The 20,808-nt window shown below is 38.6% G+C and overlaps 1 protein-coding gene across 2 annotated transcripts in view; it reads right to left on the bottom strand.

Moving 5' to 3' along the window:
- Positions 1–6,795: 6,795 nt before the first annotated feature.
- The window catches only part of EGFR (epidermal growth factor receptor), a 232,257-nt gene continuing 218,244 nt past the window's right edge, over positions 6,796–20,808 (bottom strand). The window contains exons 23-28 of one of the 2 annotated variants that reach the window (XM_072598193.1): positions 18,731–18,877; positions 14,186–14,283; positions 11,427–11,594; positions 10,335–10,382; positions 9,979–10,084; positions 6,796–8,630 (exon numbers count right to left, since the gene is read on the bottom strand). In XM_072598193.1, the coding sequence (XP_072454294.1) occupies positions 8,257–8,630; positions 9,979–10,084; positions 10,335–10,382; positions 11,427–11,594; positions 14,186–14,283; positions 18,731–18,877 (941 nt within the window). In that variant the 3' untranslated portion in view covers positions 6,796–8,256. The remainder of the gene's footprint in view (positions 8,631–9,978; positions 10,085–10,334; positions 10,383–11,426; positions 11,595–14,185; positions 14,284–18,730; positions 18,878–20,808) is intronic. The other variant, XM_072598194.1, reaches the window with a different exon arrangement.

Genomic DNA, 20,808 nt, shown 5'->3' with positions numbered 1-20,808 from the left:
ACTAACATCTACTCCATTAATTAACAACATTGTTTGGAGGGAAGAGGAGACATCATTATTACAATATAGGTTCTCAAAAGTTAAAAAAACAATGAATAATATACACCTTATTTTCATCACATAATATACAAACAACCAGTATTTCTGATTGATAGTAGAAACCATATAAAAATCTTGCTTCATCTCATGTGTACAAAGTGTTTCACTGTGGTATAACTAAACTGTTAAAAAGTACCGCATATGGAGAAATTGACAAAGATATTATTGCCTTAACAGTCCCTAAAATGAAGACCTTGTTACCTGGTTAGTAAACAGTTCTATTGTGACTAGTCTAAAACTGGTCAGTGGATCCATGGGATCTCGATTAATTTTCAAGAGATTAATCAGATCTTGTCTCAAGACTGTTCTCTTAGATGCAAATTGGATGAACAGTTCTGTTGTTGCTAACATGCAGTATGGATTTATGTGAATCGTTTGCAGTGTTACATGGTAGGGATGAAACTGTGATCTTTTGCTACTTCTTTTGTTTAAGAGGCTAGACACAATGACCTAGTAAGCACTGGACAAACATTGCTGGTTTTTCCCTTAGAGTTACAGGCAACCAATACAACTCTCTTCACTTTTTGTCCCAGGAGTAATGCATTGAAAACACATTTATTACATGGGCAAGAATGCTTTTCTTGGACTCAACACCATGTGTAACATGCCATCAAAACCTGTCCAATCATCGTTACCCTACATTAACTGAATGTTTTATGACAGCTTTAGGAATAGTTTCTCTTCCTACAACAGCGGGACAACAATTTATTTGGGGCAAAAGGAGAGAATACACATTTACCTAATTTTATAAGCAGCTACTTCTAGAAAAAAGGGTAAAGCTGGCAATAAAAGAAATAGTAGACTGCCTTACTGTTAGCACTACCCATCCTGCCCCCTTCCCCAGTTTAATCTGTTTTTATTATTATTTAGTTTATCCACTAGAAAGGAGATGCCTGTACACGCCAACTAACTACTTCCCCCACCACTCCAGCCCCCAACCCTACTTCCCAGATGTAACCAAATTGCATGATTCTGTCCTGGTTTCTGCTCCTGTGTATATATATATACATATACACATGTTCACTAGAAACTTTCCTTTTGCTGTGATAATTCTTTAGCGCTAGGGAGACATTACGATAGTAACATTACTTTTTCTTGGGAGGGTGAATGGAGATACTGGAGAGTGGGAATTTTTTTTTAATTAAATTACTGCCATAGGAATTAAATGGTGGCATGTGCCCTGGGGACTGGTCCCTCTTGAATAAGAAGGAAGATTTTAAGTGCAGCTGACCCAATGGGGCTAAATCCAGACTAGAGCACAGAAGTGCTAAAGTTCAATGTGATTGCTTCCCTAGACCTTACAGACAGACATTGTACTTTGAAAAGTAGCAGCAACCTTCCCCTCTGCACTATGGGTATTTGGGCCTGAGACCCCACCAAAACTTTTATCTTCGCTAATACAGAGATTCTATAACTAAGACTGATTCCCTTAAAGAAAGTGGGATACTGAATACACCACTGGCAAGAGGATATCTGGATTCAAATCCCTCAAGAAATACTTTCCAGTTATGTGCTCATAGAAAAGTCATTTAAATGCTCAGAGCCTCATGTTTTTAAAATCAGGAAAAAAAAAGGGGATAAGTATCCTTGCAAGACCTATTTCATAGGACTGTTGCAAGGAAAGCAGTTAGCAAACTATGAAATGCTAAATAAATGTGAATTATTATTAATCTTTTGGTGATAATCACAGCTCTTTTGGGAATCTATTAATAAGTCGTTTTTCTTCTCACAAAAAAATAGATTTTCTAAAAACAAACAAAAACTCCTAAAATTTCAAGTGTCTTCTCAGTGGCAGTCTTTCTTTCTTTGTATTGGCAAAGTTAGAAAAATATGATTCTGGTAGAAGAAATCTGCCTGGGGGTTAGCTTTTAATAGTGTAAAAAAAAGACATATCTCTTAAACAAGAGCATTGAGAGTGGAAATATACACAATTTTTCCAATTGGTCCATCCTTCTTCCATGTACTTACGATGCCCCTTGGCAAGGGGATAGTATCCTATTGCAATATGACATTTACTCACTAAATAAGCCAAAGGGGAAAAAAATTAAAAGAGAAATCCAGGTCAATTTCAACAGTGATCAAAGAAATGCAGCTTATATATATATTTTTTTTTTTTTTGCATTTGTCCACCAGGAAATACAAAATGTCAAAGTGCTTATTCCTGTCACTTCCCCAAAGCAGTCCTATGTCCCCTACTCGGAGTCCCCTAATTGTCCTACCAAGTAAATCACTTTAGTCTCCCATCAGATTCACATTGAAGTATTATGTGAAGATTTAAAGGACAAATAACATGATATAGTGGATAGAGTAGATATCCATAAAGTGACTGCAAAGTGGCTTAGTAGACAGAGTGATGGACTTGGCATCCCAAGATCTTGGGTTCAAATCCCATTTCAAACATTTATTGGCTGATAGTTGTGTCATTACGAACAAATCTCTTTACCTGACTCTCCTTTGTAAAACATAACAATACATTTGGTCACTATCTCACAGGGTTATTGTAAGATCCAAATACCAGGTGTGCATGTGTTCACAAACACAAATCTCATTGTGATGTGGGACATAGACAGCAGGTCTCAGTCAGGAAGACTTGGATTCGAGTCCCACCTGACACGCTGACACCCACTGGTTATGTGGCCCTGAGCTAGTCAATTAACTTCTCAAAACTCCACTCAACTTTTGAAGACTCATTTTTAACTTTCGATGGCAGAGAAGGGTTTTGATCTACATTGGTGAAAAAAATCTTATATTAATAAAATCACTGGTTTAATCCCTATCCATCTCTCCTATTTTCTCTCTTTTGTGCTTCGCAAACTTTAAAGTGCTATAGAAAAGTCAAATACTATTACTATCATTTCTGAATCAGAGATTTCTGTACCATGTACCCAAGATGGAAGTGCAGAGGCGGTTCCTTACAAATTAGAAATTCCAAATATTTATATATCTCTAGTGACCAACAATCAGATAAAATCATAGCAATAAAAGATCAACAATCTAAGAACAAAATCCAAATACCAGAATAAACAATGGCCTGATCCAGTTAATGAATTCTCCTATTACTGTCAATGTCTTTTAAACTGATCTGATTTTGGGAGTAGAAATGGAGCTATGGTGGGATGCCATAGATTTCCATGAGCGTTGTTATTTTGTAGATGAACAAACTGTGATCCAGAAGTGACATTACTTGACCAAGGACATTACTAGAGGAAGAACCCCAGTCCCTGAACTCAAATTGCAGGTCTTTTTCTGCCACACTTTGCCATCTTGCTTAACAACTGAATCTGTGGCCTCTGGGGGTGAAATTAGTCACATTCAGTAGTGAAAATATATTGCCAAGAGTATGGGGTAAATGGACTAATTTTCATACATGTACATCTAGTAAGGCCCTTTTCAACATGAAGTCAGAATAGAATCACAGGTTCTTAAGTAAATTCAGTGAGAGGAAAAGTGCTCAGAACCATCCAGTTAAAGCAGGATGAGGCTTACCACAGGTTTAATCTGACAAGTGCCTGAAGCCCTGGGGCGGGGGATGGGATAGTGACTGATGGGAATCTGGCATAACTTTCATTGCAGACCTATTGGGAAACCACAAGCATGTGGGCTAAGGAGGATAGTACCCATCTTTTCTCAGGGAGTTATACAGGACCTTCCTCATTCTTTGAACCCTGTGTTTCCAAAGGGAGAAACCTGAAAATGCAGTCATGGGAAAATAGTCTTACCTGAAATGACAAATGAAAAGATTACTAAAATACACACCTTTTGGGGGTATTTTCTATATCAATACCTCAATGGATATAACAGAAAAGGGGTGGAATGGATGGAATGATTTCTTTCAGAGCTGATCAGGTTGGGTGTGACACTGAAACAATAAAGAAGTTGAACATAAGGGGTAGTCTAATGGAACTTAAAGCCAAGAGAATAAGAAAAGGCACTAGAAGATGCAAGTTTGACCCTTAGAAAACTTTGAAAACTCTTTAGACTATCTTTGTCAATCTGAAAGAATTAGCTTTCAGACAAGCAGGGACTGAAGTATAAGGAACATTTGGCATTGTGACTTAAGGACTAGCCGCTAATTTTAAAGTATTGAGGCTGGGTTTTCCAATCTCAACTCCAATCCAGCAGAATCTCAATGGGATGACCTTTCTCAGGATTTTGGAGCATGTCTCCCATTGGGCCCAAATGACATTGTTCTACTCATTCTTGATGGGGGCAGAAAATGTTTAAGAATTAGGTAACTGGGCTGAGTCCTACCCTGTAGAAATGAAATCAACTCAGTGCCAGCTGTCAGCTTCCCATTACATGGTTTAGTTTACAAAGAAAAATCCTCTAAGTGAGTCTCTTTGTCTTTGGGAAATGAGGCTGGCAACTGAGCTGGTCATGAGGCGTTGGCATTTCTACTGACTACTTTCCGCACCTGCATTTTCTAATAGTTGCTTAAAGCCATGACTGTTTGGATTAACTTTCTAGATTCTTCTAAAAGCACTAGGAAACCACAGTGACTGCTTCCCTCTTTCTAAATAGAGTCCCAAATGTCTTAGCTTTGACTGTTGCTAACTCCAGTATAACCACCATGGGAATTAATTTTAATATCATCCCTACAATGATAAAGTAGGGATGGGAGTAAGGGAGATGTCCAGTTACGTGACTGACATTCACTTGGGTGAGCAACATGAAATTTAGTCTTTCTCGGGTCATTTTTAAACCAGATCTTCAAATGCGTTTGGAAAAATCATTTGAAAATGTCTTCTCCAATTGTCAACAATGTCATTTTTTTCTTAATCTATTTAATCTAGACTTTTGGCACCATGTTCATAGTCTGTAGACTGTTGGAATTATAGAACTTGGTGCATAGTTACTTAGATTGAGAAAGGACCTTAGAGGTCATGTGGCTCACCTGCCTCATTTTAGGGGGGAGGAAATGGATTTTCATGTATTTATGTGAAGGAATCTGACAAATTTAACGACGCTAATGAGAGTTATAACCAGGATTCTTTTATTGTGCCCCGGTAAATTACCATAATCTTCACCTAGGTTAGTAGAAAGATGTGTCCTCTCATTCAGGAACAGCCTATCTTACTGAAGGGGACATAAAGACCCTCAGGCAATGTCTCATAGCCCCCATTTGGGAGACTGAAGCATGGGGACATTGTTAGAGAACAGCATGGGGTGGACAATCTCACCCTACTAGCCTACTTACAGGCATCTTCCTATTTTAACAAATAATTGTTATGAACTACATGGCAAGCTTTTTTTCTCTAGGCTGTATAAGGACTGTAGATCTTAGGAGCATCTTTTAAATTTCATTCCTAGGATAAAACCTTGTATTTTTCCGTCCTAGTTATGACCCCACCCCGCTGAGAGTATATGATTTAAAGCAACATGCAACCTATGTTGACTGCTTTTAAATGCTATATATATTAAAGTCCTTGTACCCTTAATCAGACCTGAAACTATCTATTGATCTGATAGATATTTTTGCTAAAATGAAAGACAGAATCAGTGGTTCGGTTTCTGTGAGAACTATCACAAATTTACAATTATATTTTAAATGCCAATGGATACTTCCCCTATTAAAACAGAATTTCATGCCCCACATTCCATTTCCCCATGACTGACATATATGGTGTCAGATCCTATACTAAATGGTAGAGTATTTTATGGCTAGAGGATCAGACTTAAGAGGTTCTGTTTTGTTCTATCAAATTAGGTATACTCTGCAGAATCATTTAAAAACACACAACTTAAAATTCTCCAGAGTATCTCAACTAGATTTGATGCTGGAGAATTCCAAGTTCTGAGGAATTCCTAAATTTATTAGTTGAAGTTGCTATAGCGTATGCTAAGAAGAAATGTAAAAAACCAATCTATCTTGCTTTTCATCGCTACATTTCACCTGCACTGGAGCTATTTCTTTCCCAACAGTTACTGGTTTCTTCACAAGTTGGAGACTGGATTGTAGGAAGTACTCAGTTGCCTTTCTGATAATAAAGGACTATAGGGGAAAATGCTTTTCTTGACAAGAATGATGAAATGATGAAAAAAAAATCTACCAAGGATGCCTCAAGATTAATTTTTCTTATAAATACTACTTCATTTTTCCATTTAAAAAAATATTAAAAGATGATGGATGAAAGCTATCGGGAGAACTCTGGGAAGCCATAAGTATAGGTATCAGGCTAACAACTCTTGCCTGAAACAGATAACATAAAATTGTATTTCTGCTTGCAGTGTTGAGGTTTGACTCAGACACATGGCTATCTAGAAGTTACAAAACAAAAGAAACAGGGACTCCATTCTCACAGAGACAGACTCAAATATTTTTTGTTAAAAACTCTCTTTGGGACACCCATTGTCTTGGAACATTTTCTAGGGCAAGCCAATATTTTCATGGGTACATTTGAATCAATTCAGTGCCCGGGAAGCTGGTTGGCATTATATTTTGATGAGCTCTCTTTACATACTTGGTGTCCTGGTGGGAATTATCTGCCAATCATTAAATGCCATTAGTTGATAAGGTGGGATGGGACCTTCAAACATTTGAAACACTAGTCCAACCTGTTTATCTGTCTTAACATTGCACAATCCTCCCTTTTAAAATGAAAACATTTTGGGCATCTTCACAAACCTTAAATCCTCAACTCTACCTCCCCACTCCCCTTCCAAAAAGATTTGTGGACTATTGTGGAGACACAGCCATGAATTTCAAATTCACCATTTAATATTTAGGATATTTATTGCAACCTCTCAATTATTGCCTCTGCAACTTCTTTTATGAAAAGTAGAACCCCTGCCCCTCCCCAACACATATTGAGTTGTGAGACACACTATAGTTCTTCCACAGGATCTAGTCCAATTTTTGTAACCTGAAAATCGGACAAGGAAAGGATTTAGGGGAAAATATAGTAGGGAATGTTTTGGTAGTGAATAAAATAGCTTATTCATTGAATTTTCTTTTAAAAAAAATTTAAAAACTGTTAAGGCCCAATTTCTGTGGGTTAACGAAAGGAGTGTTTAGAAATAGAGAATAATTTCAATTTCCCCCCCCTTTTGGATATCTTCATTTTTAATTTATATTCATTTTAGTGTTTAGATAAACACTTTTAGGTTTGGTGTAGATTCACCTGAGGTTCAAGTTCTTGCTTGGGCTTGCAAACTTCTGCATTTTCATCCCATCTTAAAGAAAGGCCCTTTGTTCAAATGAGGATATAGGAACAGTAACTTTGGCTGTTTTTGTTTTAGGGTCCTTACTCCCTCCCCACCTCTTCCACTCCATAATAGAAGTATTGAGGGGAAAAATTTTAACAAGTGTAATTACAAAGACATGGAATGAAAAGGAAAGAATCAGATGAGTATTCATAATCAGAAAACACTTAAAAAAATACAAAACATTGTTTGAAGTACCGTGGGCACATTTACAAAGAAGTGTAGGGAGAGACTTGCTCTACCTGTTTTCTATTATCTTGTGGCCAGCATGACATAGGCTGGTCCATTTCTCTTTTTCATCATGAGCTGATGTTGTACCAACCAAGAAATGTTCTTTCTTGGCCTTTGGTTTGTAAAGAAGGACAAAGCCAATGGATGAATTGTAAAGTTGGCTAAGTCCAAAGAGCTTAAAGCTCATTTTCTTTCATCATATACTTCTTTGACTCAGTCCAGCATCAATTCCTTCAGGGTAGTGCATGTTATGGTTCATAAGCAGATCTCTCATGAATGTGCCAATGGGATCTTGTAAGGAAAAAACATACTTACAAACATTATTATTTTTTCAAAGGTATGGCGTAGAAAAAAAAATAACTTCTGTACAAACGGAAAAAATCTGCTTCCTGGGCATCTTGCTGTCGATTTAGAAAGCCTCACAGATTAAACATGAAGGAATGCACTTGCAGTTTGTCACTTGCAGAAAATCTGCTGGGGATTGACTCCATTATATGCCGAAGCAGGCGAACAATTCCAATGGAAGACAGGTCCCGGAACGTACCAAAGGAAATTAAAGCCAATCGTGGCAATGTCTGGTCCATAGAATTGAAAGGAAAGGTGTGAGTGAGTGGCTACACCGCATGCTTGCTGCCTTTGCTGTCCATACCTCAGTCCTGGGGCAGCTGAATCCCCTGGCTAAATAAGGGAGGGAAGGAAGGAGAGAAGGCTTTTGGCAAAGGGTCATGCTGAAGCTTGAATGAATTCGCTTTGTTGTGCTGCTACCCTGAGGTACTCAGGATTTTCTGCAGCAGGGACTTTAAAAACCCCATTTGGCTTGGCTTCCTGGGGGAAGAAGTCCTGCTGGTAGTCAGGGTTGTCCAGACTGATTGGGTGGTTGGCTGTTGCATTCCAGCAGGAATTGCTGTCGAAGGTTTTTTTGATCAGGTTGGGCTGGGTTGTATTGAGATACTCAGGGTTGTCCACTGCACTGCTGTTGTGTGAGTTTTGGTACAGAGAGTCTTTAGAGGCATCTGGGTTTAAAGGCTGGTTGTGATAGACAGGGTTCTGGATGGCAGAGCCTGTGCGGTTTTTTGGAGCCGACTGGTTTATATATTCTAGAATGAAAAAGAAATGGGGAATGAATTTCATGAGTCAAGTTAGGTATATGTGGCCTTCTCTGGGCAAGTCTTTCTCCAGGTAACTAGTGACATTGAAGTAGGAGGAAAACAGGAAAATCTCAGAAAGCATACTTCTCCTCTTTAACTCAACTCTATGTTGCACCTTTTCTCTTTACCCTTCAGTGCCGGTGTAGTAGGTAGAGTGCTAGACTTAAGAGGTTAAATGAAGTCATGGCTCTTTGGAAATTGTACGTCACCATAGGACTGAAGGGATTATAATTCCTGGGGGAGAAAATGTGGCAGGGTGAAGATGGTGCTAAGAGGGTATACTAGGCAGTTCTGGAAGCATCTCTGAGGTCCAGAATGGAGTTAGGATAGAGAAACAGCCCAGAGAAGTAATTTATTTGTCTTGATAACTAATCAAGATAGCAACTAGTTTGGGTCTCACCATTGCCAGTCTGCACATGTTCAGATGAAACAATGTAGCCAATCAGTTTACCAGTTAAATTCAATAAAATTCATTTATCATATGTTTACATAGAAACACATGAGCTTCAAACTAGGACTGGGGGAGACACCTGAAGAGAGCTTTGCTCTTTGCCATTTGACAGGGAAGATGTAATCCCCATTTTACATATGGAACAACTGATTCACAGAGAAATTAAGGTACTTGATCATATATATAACTAGAATGTGTGGAAATGATTAAAACCAGGTCTTTCCACTATAAGTCCAGAGCTGTTCCCACTCCTTAATGCTTTATGTACAATCCCAAACTCTATGTTTTAATATCTCTTCAAACATTTTCATGAAACAAACTGAATATTTTGACCTTTATATCAGCACTCTTGAGACAAAAGATAGGAAAATACCCTATCAGAGCCACAACTAGAAAGTCTTTTCTTGAGGACAAGTTCAGTTGGTAAGGGGTAGAATATGGAGTATGTTCCCCAAAAGTCCAGTTGGTAATCTTTAGGAGTGGAAGGGGAAGGTGGATGCAGAGAGGGTTACCATGGTGACAGGACCTTGGTAGTTGTACTCATGTACCTGTGTTGTCTCATGGGGGACCACAAAGTAGGGGGACAGAAGTCATTACAGGGAGTAATGCCTCCCCTCAGACACATTGGCACTCCAAGTCAAAGTTCTGGTCATTTCATTCTAGTTATAGCTTTGCATTCTGTGAAAGATATCTGCCAGCACACACACACACACACACACACACACACACACACACACACACACACACACAGAGTGGCAGATATCTAGGAGAATCAAGTGAAATTGGTTGCTAGTTTTTAAGGGCATGCAAGATTGCAATGAATCTATTGATTGCCAATGCACTCACCTGGCACAGGCTGGAAGCTATCATCCACATTGTCTTCAAGTAAGACAGTAGTGGGATCAGAGCTATATCGCTGGATGAAGCTTTCTTCCTTCACAGGGCAAGTCTGCTGGCAGAGGAATGTAAGCAGGCATATCATTACAGCAAGAAAGGAAACGATGCAGCCAAACTACATGCCCATAAGAGACACTGACTGGAGAAAACATCTTTCAACCTTTTATGGATCTTTGATTTCGCTGGTATGGGCAGGGGAAATACAGGAGGAAAGGTTCAGAAGGAACTATAAAACAAGACTATCTAGTTTCACAGATACAGTACAGGAAAATGGCAGCAGTGGGGGAGTATGTATTCAGACTTACCCCATTTCTATCAATGCACACTGTGGCAGAAGTATTGCTGGTAGCACTCTGAAAGAGAAATTCAGAAATTTCTTTTGGGGAACACACATCGCATAGTCCCCATCTCTATCCTTGGGAATCCTTAGCTGCCTGCTAAGGCTCAGCTCAAGCTACGCACCGCCATGCTTCTCTGTTCCACCAGAAGTAGCAGAGAGGTGAGGTTCTAAAATGTTCCTTTTGGTCTTAGAAGTTTTAGGAAACACAGGTTCTGGTATTTGGAACTAGTTTTCACCAGGTTTTAGCTGAGTTTTTACAATTGAATTAGAAATTAATATCTAGATTTGGGGTTCAGCAAATCTATGGGATTCACTCTTATTTTGGGGTATTGACTTCCCTCCCCCGCAACAGAACAAAAACTAAAAGGTGTTATTTGGGATATAGACTGTTTTGCTGGTATCTGGTATATATTTAATAAATGTGTTTAATAAATGCTTATTGATTGATTTTGAACATTTATACACAGAAACATCTATAATTACATCTATGTAGATCTATATATCTGCATCTACATTAATACAGTAAATATGCTATATAAATGTATGAGTGCTAAATTAAATGCTTTATGAATTCCAGGCATAATGAGGATGAAAATGTGGAAATCTATACGTAAGGCTCTATTTGGAGAAGTAGTAGCATAACAGTGGGAGTCAGGGGCCACCTCAAAGCCAGAAAGACCTGAGTCTTACCTGGTTGTGTGACCTTGGACGAGACACTTAACCACTTATTGCCACAGGCATCTAAGACTCAAAATTGCAATGATTTGATGCTGAAAGGGTAGCAGGGTTTCCTCACCTGAGAGCTGCCATGAAATCAGTGGTCTAGTCCACATTCCTATATGTAAGGGTATGGCTATACAATACCAAAATTGCCAGTTGAATGATGAAAAATTCTTATAAACTGGTGGCTTGGAGATAAATAAACAAATGATGCCTGGTTGCTTGACTGAATTCTGCCTGGGCTGTGAATGTTTCCCTTTTTGTAAATGGAATTCATTCAAGTGGGTTTGTGCATGGTGACACCATGGACGTGGCTTCAGTTAGAACAGCTTTTTACCAGAGAGCTTAGGAGAGGCGTGCGAGATGTGGAGGGGCTGTTGAAGAATCCCTGTTGTGGAATAAGGTACTCGTCTGCATCTACGATATCTTCCATGTCCTCTTCCTCCATCAGGGTACGATAAAATTTGGAGTCTGTGGGGCTTGGTAAGTGCATTCTTTCATCTCCCTGTCAAAGAAAAAGGGGATACTGTAAGGAAGAGCACTTCACATACTATTACTATCTGGGCAATATGGATTTCATATGAAGCCTCATTTTAGCTAGAAAACATACAAATATAATGCCTCTTTGGGGTGTGCATGGAACAAAAGTTGCCTATTTTGGTTTTGGTTCATCTAAATCTAAAGTCTGGCTTTACAAATAGGTAGAAGTTGGTCACCTAACATAGCGCAGAACTCTGGGGCAGGATCCCATCATCCTATGACTCAAAATATTTTCAGCTCTACTTGTCATGCCACCTTGAATTCTACCATTAGACATTCCTTTCTTTGGGACTCAAAGGCATTCACTATTAAAATGAAAATTATTCTGAGAAGGGTGGTATCTTAAACTTCATTTTCCTCATCTGCAAGGGGGTTAGTTGGACTTAATAAATGGCTTCTAAGTTTCTTTCTAGTTCTAAATCTATTATCCTGTGATCTTAAGTCTATAGAATGACATTTTAGTGGGGACTAGCTTAGAAAACGTATAGTAGGAATGGGATTTAGGTTATGTCCTGGGAAGAGTGATTCAGGGCAGCGTCAGGAGGAGAAAGGAGGGTAGGGCAACCCAAAGAGGAGGTGGGAGAGTAACAAACATAAAATTCATCTACTTTTCAATTAGGCCTGGGCTGACTCCAGACTTCATGCTACCACTGGGCATCAGAGTTAATTGGAGAAAACTGGGGAGGACTGAAGTCTTGGCATTGCCACGAAGTATCATATCACATATACAAAATTTTCTGAACTGGAGCTTGGGACTAGTATTCTTAAATTTGTTGGGACTCATTCACCCTCTCATTCAAAACAAAAAACCTATAAGTTCTAGGCCTACAGGCTGCAAACAAGATTAATTTCTTTCATTACCAATTTGATTCTTAGTAGAGAAGCAGACTGGAAGTTTTTCTAAATTGGTAAATCTGCAAGGTTATTTTACCATCAATAGGTTTAGACTCATGTACTCATAACAGTATCATCTCAAAGGGATTTAAGTGAAGCTAAAGTTAAAAGTCAGAAAAAAGAGGCATTTTTTAGTCCTGCTTTGGCTTTCTTTAATTGCCATTGACTGGAATGCAGACAGCTCAGAGAACGACAGCCCACCTTATGAAGTTTGATAAAACCTCTCATTTTAGATATTGGGAAACTGAGATTTTGAGAAGTAAAGTGAGAGAATTGGTAAGTGGCAGCCAAGACTCAAATCTCAGTTTTATAATCAACCAAAGTGACAGGTGGATCATCCTCAGCTCTCAGTATGAAAGAAGGTTATCCCAGGTTTTAGAGCTGTTAAAGGCCTTTTAGATCAGCAGTCCAATTCTATTATTGTACAGATGAGGAAGCTGATGCCCAGACAAGTTACATGAGCTATCAACAGTGCAACAAGTATAAAAATTAAGATATTATAGGAGTTTAGAGTGGGAAGGTACTTAAGTACTCATTTATCCCAATCCTTGCCTTTGACAGAGAAGGAAAATGAGACCCAGGGATGAAGTGACTTATTTCAGGTCACAGTGGCAGGGATGGGACCATACCACAAGCCCCATGACCTTATATCTAGTGTTGTTTGCAATTTGTGCCACTTTAAAAAGGCATCATAAATGTAGAGTTCTGCCCATGGAAAATAATACTAGAAGTGATGATGATGATGATTCCACATGTCCCTCTAGATGATGGGAAATATTTTAAAAGACTTAGAACAAGGCCTCCATCTTTCTTTTCCCTTTTAAATGTGTCTAGCATAGTTTTCTGCACACACAGACACAATGTAAGCAAAATGGAATCTCTTTAGAATTCTATTATTTGGGCTAATAACTTGTCATCCCATCATTTCTGAATGGTGTTGCCCATCAATGGTGTTGCCCAAGTACTCAAATGGATCAATGTGAATGTCTCCTCCAGTGATACAGATTACAAACTTGCCCATCCTGTTGGACTCATGTCCATGCCATCCTAGAAGTTCATCACAGAGGGTCTGGTCCATTCAATGTCCTGGGGGTCATCTTCTCTTTCTCTTAACACCAGGAGGATACCAATGGAAAACTCAGGCTTGGACTATTGTTCCATGGGTTGTTCCTTGCTCTTAATATATGACCAGCCTTTCTTTTTTGATTCATATTTCTTTGCTGATATCCCTTATTCCTGTCCTCCTTGTTTTTACTGTAGAATATATAATCTCTTACCACCTTTCCTGGGCCTCTCCACCAGCCTCAATGTGACACTAATATCCAATTTTTTTATTACCGCAAAGTTCCATAACTCTTGGCCTCATAGCAATATTGGATAAATATGGTCATTAAAAATAAGAGCTTTTTGTTTCTGAGAGAAATTTGGGGTCATTAAAAGAACTTTGTAAAGGCAATCCAGTGTCTTCTCTTCCTCTTATTCCAATTCCAGGTTAAATTCTTGGACATATATTTTATATATATTTCCAAACCACAAGCAGCATAATGACATTTTTTTATATTATATTTTTGATGTTGAAGAGAATGCTTTTCTGTCCCTTGGTTTGATTCTCATTAAAGATATTTTCCTGCTGAGCAAAATTTGAGCATAAAAAGTCATTACCTGTATAACAAGGTAGCGCTGGGGATCACGGGCCATTTTAGAGAATTCTACAATTAACTCACGAAACTTGGGGCGACTATCAGCATCTATCATCCAGCCTGGAGAAGTAAAGTAAAGCCCAAACAAAAAAACAAAAAAAAAATCGGTAAAATAAAGCAATGTAAACACTAGGCAGGAAAATGAAACGTGATTATTTTTAAACAACATAAAGGATGTACATTTTAGTCAATTAACCCCAGAGATTCCAGAGTTCATATTTATTGCTTTTCAAGATGAATGCTTCAGGTCTGACAGATAAGCACAGATCCCTGCTTGGTCAAGAGACTGTCATGGAGTGAATTTTCTATCTCTACTAATGCCCTTCTCCAATGCCTCATCAAGGTAAAGGTGACATTGGGTTCTCAAAGGCTATGCTAATGGAATACAACTCCTACCAAATTAGGAAAGTTTCTAGTATGAGTGTGACAATGGATTGGAAGTCAACTTTCTGAGAAAGAAGGAAGTTAGCCCAAGAATCTTGAAGATCATCAGTGCTACTATTATACAGATGAGGAAAGATCAGAGAGGTTAAATGGGCTGTCAATGGTCAAAAAAAATGTTAGATCAGTCTAGCTAAGAGAGAAACTTACCACCAAAATATTAGTCACTGGGAATGGTCTCTGGAGTAATTCAAGAAGACCATGTTCTACAGTCATTATCTGAACTGATAGAAGAAGTAACCATACTGATGGAATCATGGGGTCTCAAAGTATTGAAGAAAGTATTGAAGAAAGTCACTTTTATAGTGACATTTGTTACTTCTGTCTTTTTATCACCAATGCTTAGCACCATGTCTGGCACATGGCAAGTTTAATAAATGGTTCATTAATTGAATAAATAATTACTCAACTTCCTTCAACTTTTTTGGATTAACAGGAACAATTTATATTCTTAAGCAATATAGAGGAGTTTCCTAGACTTCGTATGCTACAAAGATCCCAAACCCTTTTCTATTCTAGCAAAAACTTTCATACCCATGCACTACAGTCTTTGGAGAAGATCAGATATGCTCCTCTCAGTTTCAAGTTAGTGAAATATGAAAGCTACAAGGATCTTGGCTTTGAGAACCCCTTGTTCTGCACTTTCCATCTTATCACGGATATTATATAATGATGCATCTCAGGAAAGATGAAGAGTTTTGCTTTTTTGGTTTCTTTGTGAAAAGGTGAAATTTTTAATATTGGCCCCACCACCTGGTGAGTAACATAGGCTATACAATGACACAATATTAAGAGACTCAAGAGTTTCAAAATCAAATTCTAGTGCCTCAAAGTAGTGGTTTTCTGTTTACTCAACAGGATGGATGTCAAGCTATTTGTACCAAACTAGGAATCACTAGAACTCAGTTTAAATTATGGCTTTGCCAGTACCTGTGTGATCCTAGACAAGAAGTTTAACCTCTTTGAGACTCATTTTCCTCATTTATACAATGAGAAGGTAAGATTCCATGAGCTCTAGGGTACCTTACAACCCTAAGCATTGTAGGGTTCTAGGATACTCTTTGGAGCCTACTACAATTCCTTGGGACAGTAAGGCTATATCAGAGAAGCCAGGATGGAGGGCTTGGTTTGAACCTAGGCTTGTCTACTTACTAGGTCAAGCATTGTGGAAAACCCCCTGGCTTGAATATTCCATTGTCTGATGGGGATTGCACAATAATGCAGATTGTTTCAGGGAAATGAGAGAGTTGTGCTTTTTTGATCTCAGTTAAAAGACCAGTAGAACCACCCCTGCTCCCCACATATGCATAAAAATAACATTAAGCAACCTAAAATTTCAGACTGAAATATTAGCAACCCCAGTGAGTTTGCATTTTTGCTTAGGTAACAGGAATTTCAAGCTCTTTGCTCTTTATTTGGAATCACAGGACCTTAGTTTGAACCCAGGCTCCATCACTTCCTGGATGGAAACCTTGCACAAGTTAATTATCCTTTCTAGGCCTCTGTTTCTTCAATTTAAGGCACTGGATTGGATGACATGTAAATTTCCTTTCAGTTATGGTTCTATGATCCCCATGGACTTAGGTAGATTCCACCTTCTTTATTTGATCTATTATTGGAGTAGAGAGAGGGGTTCTTAACTCTTTTTTTTTTTTTTTGTTATGGACCCCTTTGGTAGTCTGTGGATCTCTTTTTACAAAACAATGTTTTTAAACATAGAATACATGTGATTATGAAGGAAGCTAATTATGTAGAAATATAGTTACAAATAAACATCAGAAGTAAATTTTGTTAGGAAAAGAATATGTCTATATTTATGTGTGTGTATATATATATATAAATATATATGTACATATATATATAAATATATCTACACTTAATTGTGGCCTTCTGGAGGGAAAGGTGAAAAAAGAACAAAGTAAAAAGTGTACAGCAGAGGACAAAAGAAAACTTACAGGGAAGTAAAGAAAAGATGAATAACTCTCAACACAATGTGTAATATTTATTATATAGGCTTTCTTGAAATGTAAATGTGTTGTTATATACTGTGAATCCTCTCATGTTCTGCTGTGCACATAACATGCTTTTTTTCTTTTATTTTGTATGTAAGTTTCAATATTGAAGTTAATGTTTCCTTTTTTCTCATTGTATATTTAAGTTTTAGCAATAAAAAAGGAAAAAAAAGAAATACAGTTACAAAAAAAAGTTTCCAGACCCTCTGGTTAAGAAATCCTGGAGAAAACTAATGGCCACTACATCAAGAGCTAAAGAAATAGACAGCTGGCTTCTTGGGGCAATGTAAAACATTTTAATCCCTTCTCAGATGTGGTCACTATAACTTCTTTCCTTGTCTTTAGCCGTGTTCATGTTGAACAGTTTCATCTAAATAGAAAACTACTTCCTTGTAGAGTTAAAGTTACCCTAGTAGATATCATAGTTCCTGGGAATATTGCTTTTAAACAACAACAGGGCAAAACAAAACACCAACTACAAAAAAAGACCCAGAACAAAGGCCTAGAAACCACATGGCCATTTATAAATAAGACCGTCCTGGCAGGTCTAGGGAGCAGACATTGGAATCTATCTCCAAGACAGAGAACCAACAAGCTTCTTCCCATGCGGGTGTGTTTACTGTACTTTAGTAAACACCCACATATTCTGTGACATGCCATCATCAAGCAAAATCATCCATATTGGTGTGGCCAGGTGACATTCATTATACTATCTAGTACTGGCCTTCATGACTTATAGAGTTGGCTCTTCAGGCCTTCCTCCAAGGATGATGTCATTGGGGCAATTTCTTCCATCTAGGTATTCATCTAGATTGGACTTTGGGAAATATTTAAATTCAACAAAGTGGGAGTTATCTTCCTATAAACTCACTGCATACTGGGCCTGATCCCAAACAGAAAAGGTGCTTCTACCAGCTGTATGTGGTTTTCCAGTCCTAGGCTAAAAAAAAAAAAAAGAATTTTTTTTTTTGAGCTACCCAGTCTCCGTGGAAACAGGCCTTCAAATGAATTCCCAGTGGTTTGGGATTCCATCAAGTGACGGAGCCAACAGGAACTGTTCCTGCTATGGTACAAGCTAGGCTTTAGTTTATTTATAGACTTTCAAACCCAGACAAGTGTCAGGTCACATTGTTCAATGAGTCAGACTTCAGCCCTCCTTGGAATAATGGCTTAAGGGCATATTTATATGAGTTTCTGGGACTTTGTCTCTTAATTGGAAATTATTCCAGGATTTCTACATAGATAAACTCCACCGCACTCACTCCGTCTTGGAATTTCAGTTAAACATAAGGGTATCATAACAGCCACATCCTACACAAAGGTCTTCTAGCTTCATGGTGTCTTCTGGCCAGTTTCACTCTGTAACCCTCTCATGTGCTCTACAATCCAGTTAAACCAACCAGCGTACTGTTCACTTTATACAACATTCCACTTCCCACTTCCATGACTTTGTACTGCCTGAATTTCATCCCTGGAATGATCTCCTTCTTTATCTCTGCTTCCCAGAATCCTTAACTCTCTTTTGTCAGTGACAGGGATTCACTAGGCATTTATTACATGCCAGGCACGGCACTGAGAGTGAGGGGTACAAAAAGAGACAAAACAGTGCTCCTGCCTTCAAGAAGCATATGTTCCAATGGAGGAGACAACAGCAAATCACTGTACATCTAAGAGTGTCATCTTCTACATGACATCTCCCCTAATCTTCCAATCTGTGAGTGCTCCCTTTGATCCCTCATGACTTGACTTTGTATAACTTACGTATTATATTTAACAACTTTTGGTTGATTCAAAAGTCTTAGTGTGGTCTTAAGTTATTAAAGCTTTAAACTGTACTAAAAATTGTGAGATCTTGTTTTTTTGTATTTGCTGATGAGTGTGTATGTATGTCTTTGGCCCTCAGTGGAATGTAATCTCCTTAAAGGCAGGTGCTGTTATGTTTTTATATCCCCAGAACTTAGCATAGTACTTTGCACATAACAGGAACTTAGTAAATGGTTATTGCTTTCAAATAAAATTAAAATGGCGTGTGCAGCCACACCAATCCAACTCACATTTGACCATGATCATGTAGACATCAATGGTACAGATGGGTGGCTGAGGAAGGCGTTCCCCTTTCTCTAATACAGATGAAATTTCACTTGCAGGGATTCCATCGTAAGGTTTGGACCCAAATGTCATAAGCTCCCAAACTGTGACACCTACAGAAGTTGGGTGAGGGGAAGAAAGTACAAGACAATCGTTGCTTATGGAGTCAGTCATCATCCCTATTCTCCAGTCACCTAAAAGATTCCTATGGCTCTGTCTTTCTGCTATGTCTGTACATTATACTTTGCCATCGGATGAGGCCTTGTCCCTTACTACAGCCAGAACAGAGCGTGCGCACACGCGTGCACGCGCACACACACACACATACATACACACACACACACACACACACACACACACACACACACACACACACACACACACACACTAACTGCCTGAACGGGGAACACAACAATTTTCCTGACTCCCAGTCAATCATACAATACAATGTCTTCAGACTTGGCTACTGGATGAACCTTGCCATAAAATTGTCTGGATTTTCCACAGACCAGAACAGAAAGTAAATTTGGTTAGTAAATCAAGTTGTAGGAAAAAAAAAAAAAACTTATTGAAGGAAATGGATCCTGCAAGGGTAAGGGAATGGATTTGGTCTTTTGTTTCCACACTCCTTGTAATCACATGAGCTTAAAAGGAGGCAGAAAACACTGTTTCTTGATCTATGCCTTTATTCTATTTTTAAAAAATAAATCCGACTTCAGAATGCACAATGGAAATTGTCTTCCCTCAAATGGTTTGATACTCAGTGCCCTTTTTCATAACCCAGCAACCTTGGGGAGAAGAAAACAACACAAAGTTATAGCATAGTTAAGGGATTCCTTTTTTGGAAAGCTGAACGGCTGAATTGTACATTTTTCCTTTAATCTTTCGTGTTTGGATCACTCTCCCTTTGAAGATGTTGTAATATGACCTGCCTCAACATCTCTTTGGGTTTCATGATAAAGTGGAGAAAACTGGACTTGTTGAAGCGTGCGGTGGTTGTCATGGGAAGAGACTTAGACACAGAACTGATGTTGGGAGTGTAGGAGGGGAGAAAGGAGTGGGATGAGGGAGAGTCTCCTCACCTCCCCCCCCCCCCCCACTAATGGGTGGAGCTACTCTTGCCCCTGGAGCTGTCGAGAGTCCCAGAAAAAAGCCATAGCTGGGCACGCACACCTTGTGAGTGAGTGTTTCCTCATGCTCCCTCCACCAGCAACAGAGCAGTCTTAAGAAATAACATTTAATAATATCAGTGAGATGGAGGGTACTGGCTAGGAGGAAACAAATGGGCTTTCCTTAATCCTAGATATAAACCTTCCAGGATAACATAATCCAGGAAAAGGATGGAGGAAGAGGGAGGGTTTTAGATAGGAAAGGGGTGGGGATAATCAGTTCGTGTCAGAGACCCAATTCACTGAAATAGCTTAAGCTGCCTCAAGGCACAAGAGCTTCATCTTCTATATCTAAGTGACAACATCCAGTTTTTAAGTTATAAAAAGTACTTGAGGTCTGACATAGTAAGAACAGTCCCTCAAACGTCAACAAATATAGCTAACTCCTTCCCTGTCAAATACCATTCCGTACCTCTGCACATCCACCTTTTGACTAAAGCTGTTAGAAGGGGGCAAAGTCTACATCTATATACATATATATCCTTGAGCTGTCTTATATCTATAACCTCAGTTTGAATCTGTCTCAGGCACTTACAAGTTGTGTGACCAGGGCAAATTACTTAATCTCTTCCAGTCTCTGTATCCTCATCTGTAAAATGGGGATAAAAACAGCATCTTTCTTACAGATTTGCTGTGAGAATTAAACAAGATTATATATAAACACATATGTATGCACACACATATGTATATACAGACATATATGTATATATACACATATCCATGTATATCCACACACACATATAAAGTGCTTTAAAGCACTCTGTAAATCTTAACTATTATTATTCACGTAATCATAAATATTAATGCTTTTTTCCCTCATCCATGCAACTGAATTGCCAGTAAATGAATTCTTGGCAGGGGTGGTATAGGATTCT

Source organism: Notamacropus eugenii, chromosome 3 (genome assembly GCF_028372415.1).
Source record: "Notamacropus eugenii isolate mMacEug1 chromosome 3, mMacEug1.pri_v2, whole genome shotgun sequence".
In the NCBI taxonomy this organism is placed as follows: Eukaryota; Metazoa; Chordata; class Mammalia; order Diprotodontia; family Macropodidae; genus Notamacropus; species Notamacropus eugenii.
The sequence above is the reverse complement of the archived record's forward strand: the minus strand, read 5'-3'. Positions and strand labels throughout refer to the sequence as shown.